The sequence below is a fragment of the Scyliorhinus canicula genome, chromosome 21 (assembly GCF_902713615.1).
Source record: "Scyliorhinus canicula chromosome 21, sScyCan1.1, whole genome shotgun sequence".
In the NCBI taxonomy this organism is placed as follows: domain Eukaryota; kingdom Metazoa; phylum Chordata; class Chondrichthyes; order Carcharhiniformes; family Scyliorhinidae; genus Scyliorhinus; species Scyliorhinus canicula.
The window spans coordinates 70,767,535-70,784,070 of record NC_052166.1 but is presented as its reverse complement, the minus strand read 5'-3'; the positions used below and the strand labels follow the sequence as shown (position 1 = coordinate 70,784,070).

General features: G+C 50.6%; 1 protein-coding gene across 1 annotated transcript; it reads left to right on the top strand.

Annotated features, from left to right (window-relative positions):
- Window positions 1–285: 285 nt before the first annotated feature.
- Window positions 286–15,068, top strand: LOC119955543. Its single transcript, XM_038781816.1, has 2 exons — window positions 286–484; window positions 14,139–15,068. Exons 1-2 carry the CDS (start codon window positions 286–288, stop codon window positions 14,990–14,992), a joined length of 1,053 nt encoding a protein of 350 aa, XP_038637744.1. The 3' UTR covers window positions 14,993–15,068.
- The last annotated feature ends 1,468 nt before the right edge of the window (window positions 15,069–16,536 follow it).

Here is a 16,536-nt window from a genome sequence, read left to right as displayed (position 1 = left end):
CCCTCCTGCCCCCAGTGTAGCTGACTCAGCTGTGGTCAGCACTCTCTCTGGCAATGCACACCAGATGAACTATCACTGCCAGCAATATACAGAACTGAATTAATATTCATGCTAATTTATGGAGCGATAAAAAACAGAATCATTAAGTTTCATTTCACAAATGGTAAATAAATCACAGGGATAGAGAAGTGAAAGAAGCATTTCAGTGAAGTGCGGGAACCACTCCCTCATTCCCTGTACAAAAACCAGCTCCTGGGAACTGGCCGAACTGGTTTATTCTGAGCAATGGAAGTCAGTGAATGTGAGCTGGAGAGACAGATTCCAGATACCTGCTGTGGGCCCGAGTTTACAGACATTCCCAGCCCCCTGAATTCACAGTTCCCAACAGCCGATAGTATTGCAGACCCTGGGAGTGGAGCTGAGACCACACAACCTGGCAAAACGCTTAGCATGAGCCCTGGATGCCCTGATTCACCAAATGCAGGTAAGTGGAGAGAGAAACTCCCAAACAGAGCAGTGTTGGATTGTGGGGTAGGCGGGTTATAGAGTTATAGAGAAATACAGCACAGAACAGGCCCTTCGGCCCACGATGTTGCGCCGAACTTTTGTCCTAGGTTAATCATAGAATTTTGGACAATTTTTCATGGCCAATCCACCCAACCTGCACATCTTTGGACTGTGGGAGGAAACCGGAGCACCCGGAGGAAACCCACGCAGTCACGGGGAGGATGTGCAGACTCCACACAGACAGTGACCCAAGTCGAAATCGAACTTGGGACCCTGGAGCTGTGAAGCAATTGTGCTATCCACAATGCTACCGTGCTGCCCTTAAGAAGTTAACCTACACTCCATTATTCTACCCTAATCCAAGTACCTATCCAATAGCCGCTTGAAGGTCCATAAATTTTCCGACTCAACTACTACCACAGGCAGTGCATTCCATGCCCCCACTACTCTCTGGGTAAAGAACCTACCTCTGACATCCCCTCTATATCTTCCACCATTCACCTTAAATTTATGTCCCCTTGTAATGGTGTGTTCCACCCGGGGAAAAAGTCTCTGACTGTCTACTCTATCTATTCCCCTGATCATCTTATAAACCTCTATCAAGTCGCCCCTCATCCTTCTCCGTTCTAATGGTTGACACTCAGTGCAAACCTAGGGTTAGAACCATATAATTCCTACAGTGCAGAAGGAGGCCTGTGGTGAATTCATACTGTATTGTAATTCACACTGTATTGCATTGCATTGTATTATGTCCTTGTGGGCTCTGTATGTGAGCTGTTGCGCGGCTCTGCCCATAGGGGGAGATGAGGAGCTTGTACAGGGCTCCACCCTTGGCTCCGCCATGGCCCCTCCCACTACCAGAAGTATATAGTGCTGCTCTCAGTTCTTCTGGTCGCAGGCAGGCTCAGTTGTAAGACTATTAAAACCACAGTTTACTTCCAATCGTGTCTCTAGTGAATTGAGGGTCACATCAATTTAATAGTCTTAGAAAACTTGAAGAAAACTACTATGGAATCAGCCCTCAAACCTGATCGACTAGAACTCGACCCGCAGGCTGCAGAGGCGAAGGAAATCTTCCTACACTGGCTTCAATGTTTCAAGGAGTACCTGGCTGAATCGACTACCTCCGAGACTACAGAGGAGCAGAAACTCAACCTACTGCACGCACGGGTGAGCCATCGTATCTCTACGCAATTCAATTGTACCACCTCATATACCGAGGCCCTGGCTATGCTCGACCGATTGTACGTGCGGCCGATTAACGAGGTCTACAAGCAGCACATTTTCACTACCCGCCGCCAGCGCCCCGCAGAGTCGCTGGAAGATTTTCTGTGCGAGTTAAAAGCTCTTGCTCGGGACTGCAACTTTCAGGCTGTAACAGCTGCCCAGCATATGGAACTCGCTGTCCGTGATGTATACGTTGCGGGGCTTAGGTCTAACTATGTGCGCAAGCGATTGCTTGAAAAAGGGGCCCAGAACTTGGAGGACACGGTAGAGTTAGCAATGACTATGGAGGTCACGTTCCGCAGTCTGAACTCATTCCCCGCAGACCAAGCGACCCCATCGTGGACCGCCGACCAGCGACTGCCCCAGGCCTGCGCCGCGCGGCCACCCACCCACTATGGAGCACCAGCGTGCCATTTTTGTGGCCAGCCCCAACACCCGCGGTAGCACTGCCCGGCCCGCAACGCGACCTGCAACAGCTGCGGCCGCAAAGGACATTATGCCCGAGTATGCCTGGCAAAGTCGAAACTTTCTAACTCCCCCGCAGTCCAGAGCACTCGCCTCCCAAACTCGCAGGCCCGCAGACCCCGTAATGCTGCAGCGTGTCTGCCGACTCCACCTCCACCCGACATGTGCGACTCATGGGGGCCGCCATCTTGGCAATCCTCCCCACGCGGCCGGCCATGTGCGAGTCATGGGGGCCGCCATCTTGGACGCCAACTTCCTCGCCGCCCGCCACGTGCGAACAACGGGGGCCATCACCCGAACTTCACCTCGACGACTATGACCTCAGCGGACAGTCATCACGGGGCCGCTCCAGCACAGCTGATCGAGCCGCCGACTACCCGCAACTCAACTCAGTCACGTTGGACCAGTCGCGTCCGAAGCACCTCCAGAGCTCGATGATGTCCGTTAAAATCAACGGGTACAGGACACCGTGCCTCTTCGATTCCAGGAGCACCGAGAGCTTCGTACATCCTGACCTGGTAAGACGCTGTTCGCTCCCTATCTTCCCTGCACGGCAAACTATCTCCCTCGCCTCGGGCTCGCACTCAGTCCACATACAAGGGCGCACCGCCGTGACCCTAACGATACAGGGCGCCAGCTACTCTAATTTCCAGCAGTATGTACTCCCCGACCTCTGCTCCCCACTCTTACTCGGGCTCGACTTTCAGTGTAACCTCAGGAGCTTCACACTCAGCTTCGGCGGACCCCTACCTCCACTCACTATCTGCAGTATAGCGACACTTAAAATCAACCCCCCTCCACTCTTCGCTAATCTCACTGCTAACTGCAAACCCGTAGCCACTCGCAGCAGGCGGTATAGCCTGCAGGACAGGGCCACTCGCAGCAGGCGGTACAGCCTGCAGGACAGGGCCACTCGCAGCTGGCGGTACAGCCTACAGGACAGAAATATTCATCAGAGCCGAAGTCCAGCGGCTCCTACGTGAGGGAGTCATAGAGGCCAGTAACAGCCCCTGGAGAGCTCAGGTGGTGGTCGACAAGACCGGGGAAAAGTTCTGAATGGTGGTTGATTACAGCCAAACCATTAACCGGTTCACGCACCTCGATGCGTACCCCCTCCCCAGAATTGCAGACATGGTTAATCAGATCGCCCAGTACCGCATATTCTCCACGGTGGATCTGAAGTCTGCATACCACCAGCTCCCAATCCGCCCGGAGGACCGCCACTACACGGCATTCGAGGCAGATGGCCGCCTCTTCCATTTCCTCCGGGTCCCCTTTGGCATCACGAATAGGGTCTCTGTGTTCCAACGAGCAATGGACCGAATGGTGGACCAGTACGAGCTGCGGGCAACATTTCCGTACTTGGACAATGTCACCATCTGCAGCCATGACCAGCAGGACCACGACGCCAATCTCCACCGATTTCTCCAGACCGCCCAGAAACTCAATCTCACCTACAATAAGGAGAAATGCGTTTTCCGCACTACCAGACTAGCCATCCTCGGCTATGTCGTGGAAAACGGAGTCCTGGGGCCTGACCCGGACCGTATGTGCCCCCTCTTACAACTCCCCCTCCCTCATTGTCCCAGGGCCCTCAAGGGGTGCCGGGGATTCTTCTCTTATTACGCCCAGTGGATCCCCCAGTATGCGGACAAAGCCCGCCCACTATTTAAGACCACACTCTTCCCACTGTCAGTTGAGGCCCGCCAGGCCTTCAACTGCATCAAGGAGGACATCGGCAAAGCCGCCATACGGGCGGTGGATGAACCCGTCCCCTTTCAGGTGGAGAGCGATGCCTCAGAGGTCACTCTCGCCGCCATTCTGAACCAGGCAGGGAGACCAGTCGCCTTCTTCTCCCGGACCCTCTCCGCTTCGGAACTTCGACACTCCTCAGTCAAAAAAGAAGCTCAAGCCATTGTGGAAGCCGTACGGCACTGGAGGCACTACCTCGCAGGTAGGAGGTTTACCCTCATCACCGGCCAGAGATCGGTTGCCTTCATGTTCGACAACTCGCAAAGGGACAAAATTAAAAATGATAAAATCTTGAGGTGGAGGATCGAACTCTCCACCTATAATTACGATATCATATATCGACCGGGGAAGCTCAACCAGCCCCCAGATGCCTTGTCCCGCGGCACATGCGCCAGCGCACAAGACGACCGCCTGAAGGCTATCCACAATGACCTAAAAGCCATCACCAGGGATTGCCCGATCTGCGCGGAGTGCAAACCGCACTTCTATAGACCAGACAAGGCCCACCTGGTAAAGGCATCCCGGCCCTTTGAACGCTTGAGCATCGATTTCAAAGGGCCGCTCCCCTCGACCAATCGAAATGTGTACTTCCTCAATGTCATAGACGAATTCTCCCGCTTCCCCTTTGCTATCCCGTGCCCCGATATGACCTCCCACAGTCATCAGAGCTCTGCACAGTGTCTTCACCCTGTTCGGTTTCCCCAGCCACGTACACAGCGACCGGGGTTCATCCTTCATGAGCGACGAGCTGCGTCAGTATCTGCTCGACAAGGGCATCGCCTCGAGCAGGACTACCAGCTACAACCCAGGGGGAACGGGCAGGTGGAGAGGGAGAACGCGACGGTCTGGAAGACCGTCCTACTGACCCTACGGTCCAGGAATCTCCCGACCTCCCACTGGCAGGAGGTCCTCCCCGACGCGCTCCATGCAATTAGGTCCCTCCTGTGCACCGCCACCAACCAGACTCCTCACGAACGATTATTTGTTTTCCCTAGGGGCACTACCACGGGGGCTTCGCTCCCATCCTGGTTGAGGACATTGGGCCCGGTTCTCCTCCAGAAGCACGTCCGGACACACAAAACAGACCCGCTAGTAGAGAGAGTGCTACTGCTACATTCAAACCCACACTACACCTTTATTGAACACCCCGACGGCCGTCAGGACACCGTTTCCCTCCGGGACCTGGCGCCTGCAGGATCCACCACCACCACCGCCGAGGTACCCCTCACACTACACCCCACCCAACCCCCCACACCCTGCACCCCTGCGCCTTTGGGTTACCTGCCCACGCTCGGCACCCCCGCGCCTATAGGTTTCCTGCGCCACCCCGTCGCCCGTCGCGCCGGTCAGGAACGGAGCTCGGACCGAAACACCCCCCAGAGTCCACCCTCATACCCACACCGATCGTCACCACCCAGCCACCCGAAGAGGCTGCAACCCCGGTGCTCCGCCGATCCCAAAGGACGACTCGGCCACCGGACCGGCTCAACTTGTAGACCCGTCACCCCCGCCGGACTTGATTTTTTTACAGGGGGTGAATTCACACTGTATTGCATTGTATTGTATTGTGTCCTTGTGGGCTCTGTATGTGAGCCGTTGCGCGGCTCTGCCCATAGGGGGAGATGAGGAGCTTGTACAGGGCTCCACCCTCGGCTCCGCCCATGGCCCCGCCCATGGCCCCTCCCACTACCAGAAGTATAAAGTGCTGCAGCCGTAAGCCTGCTCTCAGTTCTTCTGGTCGCAGGCAGGCTCAGTTGTAAGACTATTAAAACCACAGTTTACTTCCAATCGTGTTTCTAGTGAATTGATGGTCACATCAAGGCCATTCGGCCCATCGAGTCTGCACTGACCCTCTGAAAGAGCCCCCTACCTTAGCCCACTCCCACCCCCACCCAATCCCTATAACCACCCGCAATGATTATGGTCAATCCACCTAACTGCATAGCTTTGGACTGTGGTAGGAAACCGGAGCACCCAGAGGAAACCCAATCACAGAGTGCAGAAGAGGCACGAGGAGGCAGCACGGTGGCACAGTGGTTAGCACTGCTGCCTCATGTTGCCAAGGACCCAGGTTCAATCCCAGTCCCGGGTCATTGTCCGTGTGGAGTTTGCACATTCTCCCTGTGTCTGCATGGGGCTCACCCCCACAACCTAAAGATGTTCAGGGTAGGTGGATTGGCCACGCTAAATTACCCCTGAATTGGAAAAAATAATTGGGTCTTCTAAATTTTAATAAAAGTGCAGAATAGGCACTTTGGCTCATCGAGCCTGTGCAGACACATGAAAAACACCTGACCTGCCCACCTAATCCCATTTGTTAGCACTTGGCCCATAGCCTTGAATGTTCAGACGTGCCAAGGGCTCATCCAGGTCCCTTTTTAAAGGATGTGAGGCAACCCACCTCTACCCCCCTCCCAGGCAGCGCGTTCCAGACACTCAACACCCTCTGGGTAAAAAAGTATTTCTTCAAATCCCCCCTAAACCTCCTGACCCTCACCTTAACCTTGTGTTCCCCTCGTGACTGAGCCTTCAGGGGAACAGCTGCTCCCTACCCACCCTGTCCATGCCCCTCAGAATCTTGTTCACCTCGATCAGGTCGCCCCTCATCTTCTCTGCTCCAGAGAAAACAACCCAAACCTATCCAACCTCTCTTCATAACTGAAATGTTCCATCCCAGGCACCATCCTGGTGAATCTCCTCTGCACCCCCTCCAGTACAATCACATCCTTCCTATAATGTGGCGACCAGAATTACACCCAGTGCTCCAGCTGTGGCCTCACCAATGTTCTATACAACTCCAACATGACCTCCCTGCTTTTGTAATCTATGCTTTGATTGATAAAAAGCAAATGTCTCATATGCCTTTTCCACCCACCCTATTAACCTGCCCTTCTGCCTTCAGAGATCTATGGACAAACATAATATAATCTTTATTATTGTCACAAATAGGCTTACATTAACACTGCAATGAAGTTACTGTGAAAATCCCCTAGTTGCCACATACTGGCACCTGTTTGGGTCACAGAGGGAGAATTCAGAATGTTCAATTCACCCAACAGCGTGTCTTTCGGGACTTGTGGGAGGAAACCGGAGCACCCGGAGGAAACCCACGCAGACACGGGGAGAATGTGCAGAATCTACACAGACCCAAGCCGGGAATTGAACCCGGGATCCTGGCGCTGTGAAGCAACAGTACTAACCACTGTGCTACCATGCCATCTCTTGCCACCGTTCCTTTGTTCCTCGGAACTTCCCAGTGTCAGGCCATTCATCGAAAACCTCCACGTCAAATTTCTCCTTCCGAAGTTTATCACCTCACACTTTTCAGGGTTAAATTCTATTTGCCACTTATCTGCCCATTTGACCATCCCGTCTGTTATCTTCCTGTAACTCAACACACTGAACCTCACTGTTAACCACCCGGCCAATCTTTGTGTCATCCGCAAACTTACTGATCCCACCCCCCACATACTCAGCGATGTAATTTATGGCAAACAATAGGGTACCCAGGACACTGGCTTCCAGTCACTAAAGCAGCCGTCTGTCATCACCCTGTCTCCTGCAGCTAAGCTAATTTTGAATCCACCTTATTAATTTACCCTGTATTTGCCTTCCTTATAAGACGGGATTCTCCTTTTGGGAGACTATGCGTCTCCTGCAAAAAGGCCATGCCGCTTTTAGACTCCTCAGGTGCACGAACACACGTGACCGTTGGACTGGCCTATTTGCCCCCCCCCCCCCGATCAACCATATCCCTTTTTGGCCCATGTCAACTGACCCTCCAGGCCCCCCCCCCCCCCCCCCCCCCCCCCTGGACGTCCACCGTCATCAAACCCTTTCCAGCTGCACCATAGCAGCCACACATTCCTCAGCAACCATTCCCCCCCTCCCATCTCCTCTCCCAAACAAAACAGCAACCCCACCTCCCCTCCCCCACTTCTATCTCCTGACAACCTGTACTGCACTCCTGTTAACTAGCCTGCCCAGCTAGCATGATAGAAAAGGTGCACTCACACCTTGATGTTCCCCCGCGGAGGGCCGGCAATTCAAACACACCATCAATCAGAGGAACATTTCAAAACAAAGGAAAAAGTTTCCCGAGAACAAAGAAACATTCACCAAACTCCTCCAAAGTTCAATGTCCCCATTCTCCTGCCAGTCTATTGTCCCTCATGAACTCCATTGCCGCCTCTGGTGTTCCAAAAAAATATTCACGTTTCTGAAAAGTCACCCAGAGGCGAGCTTGGTACAGAACCCCAAACTTCATCCATTCTTGAAGAGGGCTGCCTTGACCCAATTGAACCCGGCCCTTCTCTTTGCCAGCTCTGCTCCCAGGTTCTGATACACCCGCAGTTCGTTCCCTTCCCAGGTGCACTTCATCGTCTGCTTCACCCACCGAAAAATCTTCTCCTTGTCCAAAGCAGCTACACTACCATGACCCTTAGCTTCTCGCCCACTCGCAGTCTCCTCATTAGCACTCTGTGCGTCGGCTGGCCATAGGCCCCATCCCTAAACAACTGCTCCAACATTTTGGCCACAGACGCGGCAGCTGCCGCACCTTCTGTGACTTCGGGCATCCCCAGAATCCTCAAATATTTGCCTTCAGGAGCGGTTCTCCAGATCCTCCACCTTCTCCTTCAGCCTCTTCTGGGTCTCCTGTATCACCCCCACCTCAGCCACCAATGAGGCCAACTGATCCCCCATCCCCTCCACTTTCTGGATCGCCTGGTCCTGGGACTCCAGCCTCTGCTCCACTCCCTCAATCCCTGCTCCAATCAGTTCCACTACCTTGGCCAGGTCCTCCAGGGCCCCTTTGTCTGCTGGCTGAACGTAGCGTTCAGAAACTCCACTAACTGCAGGGCGGCACAGTAGCACAGTGGCTAGCACTGGGTTCGATTCCCAGCTTGGGTCACTGTCTGTGTGGAGGCTGCACGTTCTCCCCGTGTCTGCGTGGGTTTCCTCCGAGTTCTCCGGTTTCCTCCCACAAGTCCTGAAAGACGTGCTTGTTGGGTGAATTGGACATTTTGAGTTCTCCCTCTGTGTACCCGAACAGGCGCCTGAGTGTGGCGACTAGGGGCTTTTCACAGTAACTTCATTGCAGTGTTAATGTCAGCCTACTTGTGACAATCATAAAGATTATTATAAACTGCTCCATTGACCACTGGACAGGCAGAACACCATCTTACCCTGTGGAGCATCTTGAAGACTATCCTGTTCCAGCAGCTCTTTTCTTCTTGTCCCACAACGAGATCCATCATGGATCCATCGACCAGCTACACCAGAGGAGTTACACCTTCTCTTGGCACTCCTACACCTCTTTCTATCCAAAAGCATTGGCCTTCAGACGGGGAAAGGACAGAAAAATCCCATCTTGAGCGGGAGCTAACAGATGTGCGACCCCTCACTGCATGGCACCACCGGATGTCCCTGCTCCTATTGATTATGGCTGACACATTCCTAGGAATGGATGGACTGCATCCTAGGGTCTTAAAAGAAACAGATACAGAGATCATAGATCATAGAATTTACAGTGCAGAAGGAAGCCATTCAGCCCATCGAGTCTGCACCGGCTCCTGGAAAGAGCACCCTACCCAAGGTCAACACCTCCACCCTATCCCCATAACCCAGTAACCCCACCCAACACTAAGGGCAATTTTGGACTCCAAGGGCAATTGATCATGGCCAATCCACCTAACCTGCACATCTTTGGACTGTGGGAGGAAACCGGAGCACCCGGAGGAAACCCACGCAGGCATGGGGAGGATGTGCAGACTCCGCACAGACAGTGACCCAAGCCGGAATCAAACCTGGGACCCTGGAGCTGTGAAGCAATTGTGCTATCCACAATGCTACCGTGATGCCCTATTGATGGTATCATCTTCGGTGTCATCTTCCAAAATTCCCTAGGTTCTGAAAGGGACCCAGTGGATTTGAAAATGGCGGATGTAACACCTTCGTGTGTTGGATGATTACCATGTTCATATTGATTGGTGAAGCAGGTTGAAGGGCTGAATGGCCTCCTCCTGCTTCTATTTTCTATGTTTCTATTTAAATGTAGAAACTTTAAAAAAAATAATATTTTATTAAGGTATTTGAAAATTTGTATAACAGTAACATAAACAATAACATCAACATGGTAAAATAAACATTCCCCCCCCCCCCCCCCCCAGCCCAATCTTCACGCATATCAACCAAACAACAACCCGCCCCATCCCCCCTTTGGAATATTGCATCTGCTGACATTTTAATTTTCCCCGAGAAAGTCGATGAACGGCTGCCACCTCCGGGAGAACCCGAACATTGACCCTCTTAAGGCAAACTTTATTTTCTCAAGACTGAGAAACCCAGCCATGTCACTAACCCAGGTCTCTACACTCGGGGGGTTCGAGTCCCTCCACATTAACAAGATCCGTCTCCGGGCTACCAGGGAGGCAAAGGCCAGGACGTCGGCCTCTTTCACCCTCTGAACTCCCGACATGCCAAAGATCGCTACCTCCAGACTCTGCACCACCCGTGTTTTTAGTACCGTGGACATTGCCTTAGCCAAACCCTGTCAAAACCCTCTAAGCTTCGGACATGCCCAAAACATGTGGGCATGATTTGCTGGGCTTCCGGGCACCTCGCACACCTATCCTCTACCCCGAAGAACTTACTCATCCGAGCCACTGTCCTGTGTGCCCGGTGAACTACCTTGAATTGTATCAGGATAAGCCTGGCGCATGATGAGGACGTATTAACCCTGCTTAGGGCATCTGCCCACAGACCCGCCTCTATCTCTCCTCCTAGCTCATCCTCCCACTTACCCTTAAGCTTCTCCACCGGGGTTTCCTCTGCCTCCGAAAGCTCCTGGTAAATATCCGATACCTTCCCCGCTCCCACCCAGGTACTGGAGACTACTCTATCCTGTATCCCCCGTGGCAGCAGCAGCGGAAAGGCCGGAACCTTCCTTCTCAGGAAGTCTCATACCGGCAAATACCTAAAACCCATTCCCTGCAGCCAATTTAAATTTATCCTCCAAAGGTTTCAAGCTGGGAAAGCTCCCATCTATAAATAGATCCCCCATCCTTCCAATATCTGCCCTCTGCCAACTCCGGAACCCGCCGTCTAGCCTACACGGTACAAACCTGTGGTTATCATAAATCAGGGTCCAAATCGATGCTCCCTTCACTCTCTTATATCTCCTCCATTGCCCCCAGATCCTCAGAGCCGCCGCTACCACCGGACTTGTGGAGTATCGGACCAGTGAGAACGGCAGAGGTGCCGTTACCAGTGCACCCAAACTGGTGTCTTTACATGACGCCGCCTCCATCCGCTCCCATGCCGACCCCTCCCCCACTACCCACTTCCTAATCATGGCTATATTAGCCGCCCAGTAGTAATTGCAAAAGTTCGACAGCATCAACCCACCCTCCTGCGCTCCAGCAACACTTTCTTCACTCGCGGGGTTTTACCCGCCCACACAAAGCCCAAAATAACCTTATTCACCCGCTTGAAAAAGGCCTTTGGGATGAAGATGGGGAGGCACTGACAGACAAACAGAAATCTGGGGAGGCCCGTCATTTTCACGGTCTGTACCCTCCCCGCCAGTGATAGCGGGAGCATGTCCCATCTCTTAAAGTCCCCTTCCATTTGTTCTACCAACCGGGATAGGTTTAACTTGTGTAGTGCCTCCCATTCCCGGGCCACCTGGATTCCCAGATATTGAAAGCTCATCCCTACCATTCTAAGCGGCAGCTCTCCCAGTCTCTTCTCCTGTCCTCTTGCCTGGATCGCAAACATCTCGCTTTTCCCCATCTTCAATTTATAGCCCAAAAAATTGCCAAATTCCCCCAAGATTCGAATTACTTCCCCCATCCCCTCCAACGGGTCCGAAATGTACAAGAGCAGGTCATCCGCGTAGAGCGAGACACCCCCCCCCTCCCGTCGACTACCCATCACCATTTTTAGGCCAGCCTCGAGCTCGTGCCCTCCACTTCGTCGAGTTCCCACTCGGGTTGTCGCTGTTCCAACCTCCCATTTGTCCCCTAGTAACAGTTCCTCCCCTGTCAGCAAAGCAGATCCCCCCTCCCTCTCCCACTAGCAACAACACTAGAAACTCAATCCCCAAGTCAAGCTCCAGCTTAACAACTGCTCATCCCCCACCACAGTTCTGGGAGTCAGCTGACCCATGCTGACTCGATAGCTCCCGCCCCTGGCACCAAGCAGTCTGTCTCCCTATTGTACTCTCCTCTCTTCCCCCATATGGATAAACATTTTAAAAGCATCACATTCCCCAGTAAAACAGTGGCATTTCCCCAGAAAAAACAGTGAAGAAACAGTCACTTTAGAAAAATAGTCACCCAAAAAGCAGAACTAAATTCAAAACCCATCCCCCCTCTAACAAGGTCCCTGCAAGACATATCAACCTTTAACCATCCACACAGCCCATTATTTCACATAGAGCTACTTAAATTTACACAATCCAGCACCGCAAATCGCTGCCACAATACTTCTCCAAGGCTTCAGTGTCTTTTAATTCACCTCCAGGTTCATTTCTTTAATAAAGGTCCATACTTTGGCGTTTCAAAGTAGAATTCCCGTTCCTCATGTGTGACCCACAGGCGGGCTGGGTACAGCATCCGGAACTTCACCCCCTTCTTAAAGAGGGTCGTTTTTGCCCGATTGAAGCGAGCTTGCCTCTTGGCCAAATCCGCTCCCAGGTCCTGATAGATGCGCAACTCACAGTTCTCCCTCTTGCTGCTCCGTTCTTTCTTGGCCCACCGCAAAACGTGTTCCTTGTCCATGAAATGGTGAAAACGTACCACCATGGCCCTCGGCGGCTCGTTCGCTCTGGGCTTCCTCGCGAGGGCTCTGTGTACTCTGTGCAATTCTAGGGGCCGAGAGAACACCCCCAGCCCCCATCAACTTCTCCAACATGTCCGTCACATAGGCCCTCGCATCCAATCCCTCACTGCCTTCAGGGAGGCCAACAATTCTGAGATTCTGCCTCCTCGACATATTCTCCAGGCCCTCCAGCTTCTCCTGCATTCTTTTCTGGCGGTCGTTCATCATCCCCACCTTGCTTCCCAGCACGGTTATATACTCCTTGTGCTTGGACAACTTTTGTTCGACCTTCTGGATCGCTCTCCCGTGGGTTTCCTGATTCTGAACCACTTGATCAATCGAAGCCTTAATCGAGTCCAGCGTGTCTGTCAGCTTGGCAAAGCAATCCTCGAAACACTGGGCTAAATCACTGGCTTTGAAAGCAGACCAAGGCAGGCCAACAGCACGGTTCAATCCCCGTACTAGCCTCCCTGAACAGGCGCCAGAATATGGCGACTAGGGGCTTTTCACAGTAACTTCATTTGAAGCCTACTTGTGACAATAAGCGATTTTCATTTCATTTCAAAACTTCACCAGCTGCTCCGTCGACTACTGTGCCGTCTCCCCGTGGCCCTGCTTCTCTGCCATGCTGTCCCGTGTTACCAGCTCTGCTTGCGTCTCCCTTATAGGACTTTGTCTTCTTTCACGGCCACTTCTGGTCCAATTCTCCATACACCGGAGGGGGATTTCTCCTTACTGTCTCACTCTTCACCGATTTATCCCATAAAATCCCCAAAAAATTGGGGGAAAAGGTCCAAAAGTCCGTTACAGGCAGGAGCTATCAAACGTGCGACCTACTCCTCCATGGCCGCCACCGGAAGTCAAATGTAGAAACTATCGCTCTCTGTTTTTATATTACAAGATATCTTTCTCTCACACTCTACTTTCTCCCTCTTGGTGATTTTTTAACTCATTCTTTAATAGTTCTTAAAACCTGACCAATTTTCTGGCCAACCAATCTTTGAAAATTTATACAGTGTTTCTTTCAATTTGGTACAATTCCTAACTTCCTTATTCAGTCATGGATGATGCATCTTTCCATCTAACTGGGATAAATCTTTGGTGAGAATCATAAAAATATATATTTAAAAGTATCTTAACCTAATTTCCCAATTCACCTAGGCTCTGCTTTGCTACCTTAATAATGATCTCTATTCAGCTTTAAAACTCTGGTCTTAGATCCACCCTTCTCCCCTTCAAATGAACCTGAAATTCTATCATGTTATAATTGCTGCCATCTACAAGCTCTTTTACCATGTAAAGATGTTTGAGAGAGAACAGTTAATAAGTAAATGAAAGTCTTTCTCCTTTAATGTCTGTTACAGATGAGATCAGGATGGGAGAGCTGTTTAATGAACAGGCAGCAATTGCTAATATTGCTCAGTCCGACAGTTTTCCTGAGTTTGAAAACAATTGCTTTTGGTATGGAATGGAATCAAGGGAGCAGACGCCTCGTCCAATATCTCTGGAATCGGACTTTGTTGCTTCATTCAAACTTGCTGCAGTTTTAACTTTGGTCTTTGTTGCTGTCACAATCGTATTAGTTTCCTCGAATCAGTCTGAGCCCTTTCTCATCCACCCTGACTTAACAAAGTTCAATGGGCAAGATTCACTGAATCACAAGCTCCACAAGCTCAGAGTATCCTTCCCAAGTCAGTCAGAAGCTTTCTGGAAAACTTTGGAAAATCATTTCAATCATCATCTTGCTGAGCCTGCAGCAACTCTGGAATGTTGGTTAGTTGGAGTTGGATTTGAAGATTCATGGAACACAATGTTTTGCCTCGCTAAGATTATTGTCAAGTTACTATTGGTCAATGACGGTCATTTAGCTCCCAATATAACGAGTAAAATGTTGGATTACAGCCATATATTTTGGTCACAACGTGGTCTCTTTTTCAGACCAGGCACTTGTGTAATTGTCATTGCAAAAAGTATAAGTAGCCAGTCTTATGCTACTACCCTGACCCTACGTTCTGCTAACACCCCCACAGCTCCACAGCTGACCCTAATCTCAGTGAAACCCGTTAACATGGGGCCCGAAGAAGAGGTGTCCTTCGAAAACTGCACACTGAGAATTTTACATAATCTCAACCTCACAGAACAAACTAATACAGAATTCCCAAACACACCTCTTGTGGTGAAACGTGAAGACTATTTGGAAAGTGACTTCCTGTGCTGAATCTACTCCAATACCCACATTGAACATTAATTTAGCCACCTGCTCTATTTGGTAAATTAATGTGGACAAGAAAAAAAACCACACAACATGAACAGTTTTTGCAATATCTGAATCATGAATGAAGATCAAATGAGTGGATGTGCACATGGAGTGCAAACATCAGGGGCTGGTTTAGCACAGTGGGCTAAACAGCTGGCTTGTAATGCAGAACAATGCCAGCAGCGCGGGTTCAATTCCCATACCAGCCTCCCCGAACAGGCGCTGGGATGTGGCGACTAGGGGCTTTTCACAGTAACTTCATTGAAGCCTACTTGTGACAATAAGCAATTATTATTATTAGTAGTAGTAGTACTCTGAACTTTATATTTGAGTGCGCACAGAGAGTGTGAACATCAGTCCCCTGAACAGTATATCTGAGTGTGCACAGGGAGTGTGAACATCAGTCCCCTGAACAGTATATCTGAGTGTGCACAGAGAGTGTGAACATCAGTCCCCTGAACAGTATATCTGAGTGTGCACAGGGAGTGTGAACATCAGTCCCCTGAACAGTATATCTGAGTGTGCACAGAGAGTGTGAACATCAGTCCCCTGAACAGTATATCTGAGTGTGCACAGGGAGTGTGAACATCAGTCCCCTGAACAGTATATCTGAGTGTGCACAGGGAGTGTGAACATCTGTACCTTGATGGGTATATCTGAGGGTTCTGTACTGTGAGGAATTATATCTGTATCTGATAGTCTTTGCAATATATTAGAGCAGGTATATTAAAGTTAAATTAAAATGTTACGAATGTGCGATCTTTAATTTAACTTTAATATTGAAAGTTTCACTATTAATGAAACTTTCAGCTTGATCAAAGGCCATTGAATTTATTTAAAAGGCATTGGCTAAATTGTACGTATTTCATTGCTGTATCAATTTTAGTTGAAGATCTCAGTCACGTAGGAAGGATAGGAAGAAAAATGTAAAGATAAAGTAAATAATTCAGGAAAGGGCAAATTCCAGCAAAATTTAACAACTTGTATTGATGCAGTATTTATAAAACATAGAGGAGCCGTCACAGGAATATCGCTGCAGATATTTGGTTGGAATTTTAACCCCAAAAATTGAAGCGTTTAGGTCAAGTCGGATGTTTCAACGATTTTTAAAAATTGGAAATAAGTTTCCAACCTGCCTCTAAGCTGCTCACCTGGGACAGGGCAGGACTGGGTGCTCATTCCACCTACAGGAAGCAGGTTGCTAAAGCAAGGCTGCCTACCTTGTGTTTACCCCATCATTTCAATTTTAACCCGAGCTACAGGACTAATTTCTGGACCTGGTGAATCCTCAGGGAAAAGATGAAGCAAGGATGTTGCATCCGGGAAGTGCCGACCAACTGGATCCGCTTTACCACCCAATTCCCATAATCATTCCATTCCCGACCTTTCTAGATTCTAACACAAGAATTGGGTCTGCTTCTAACCTCTGACATTCCCACTCTGGCCTATCTAATATTCCCTGGCCACCCTCAGCCACCCTCTCAAACTGACTGGTTGCATCAGGG

Bases quoted from the DNA above. Each gene is read 5' to 3' on its own strand.
- LOC119955543 (XM_038781816.1), top strand. From the start codon at position 286: ATGGAAGTCAGTGAATGTGAGCTGGAGAGACAGATTCCAGATACCTGC. The intron at 485-14,138 runs GTAAGTGGAGAG...TGTCTGTTACAG, and splicing joins CCCTGATTCACCAAATGCAG to ATGAGATCAGGATGGGAGAG.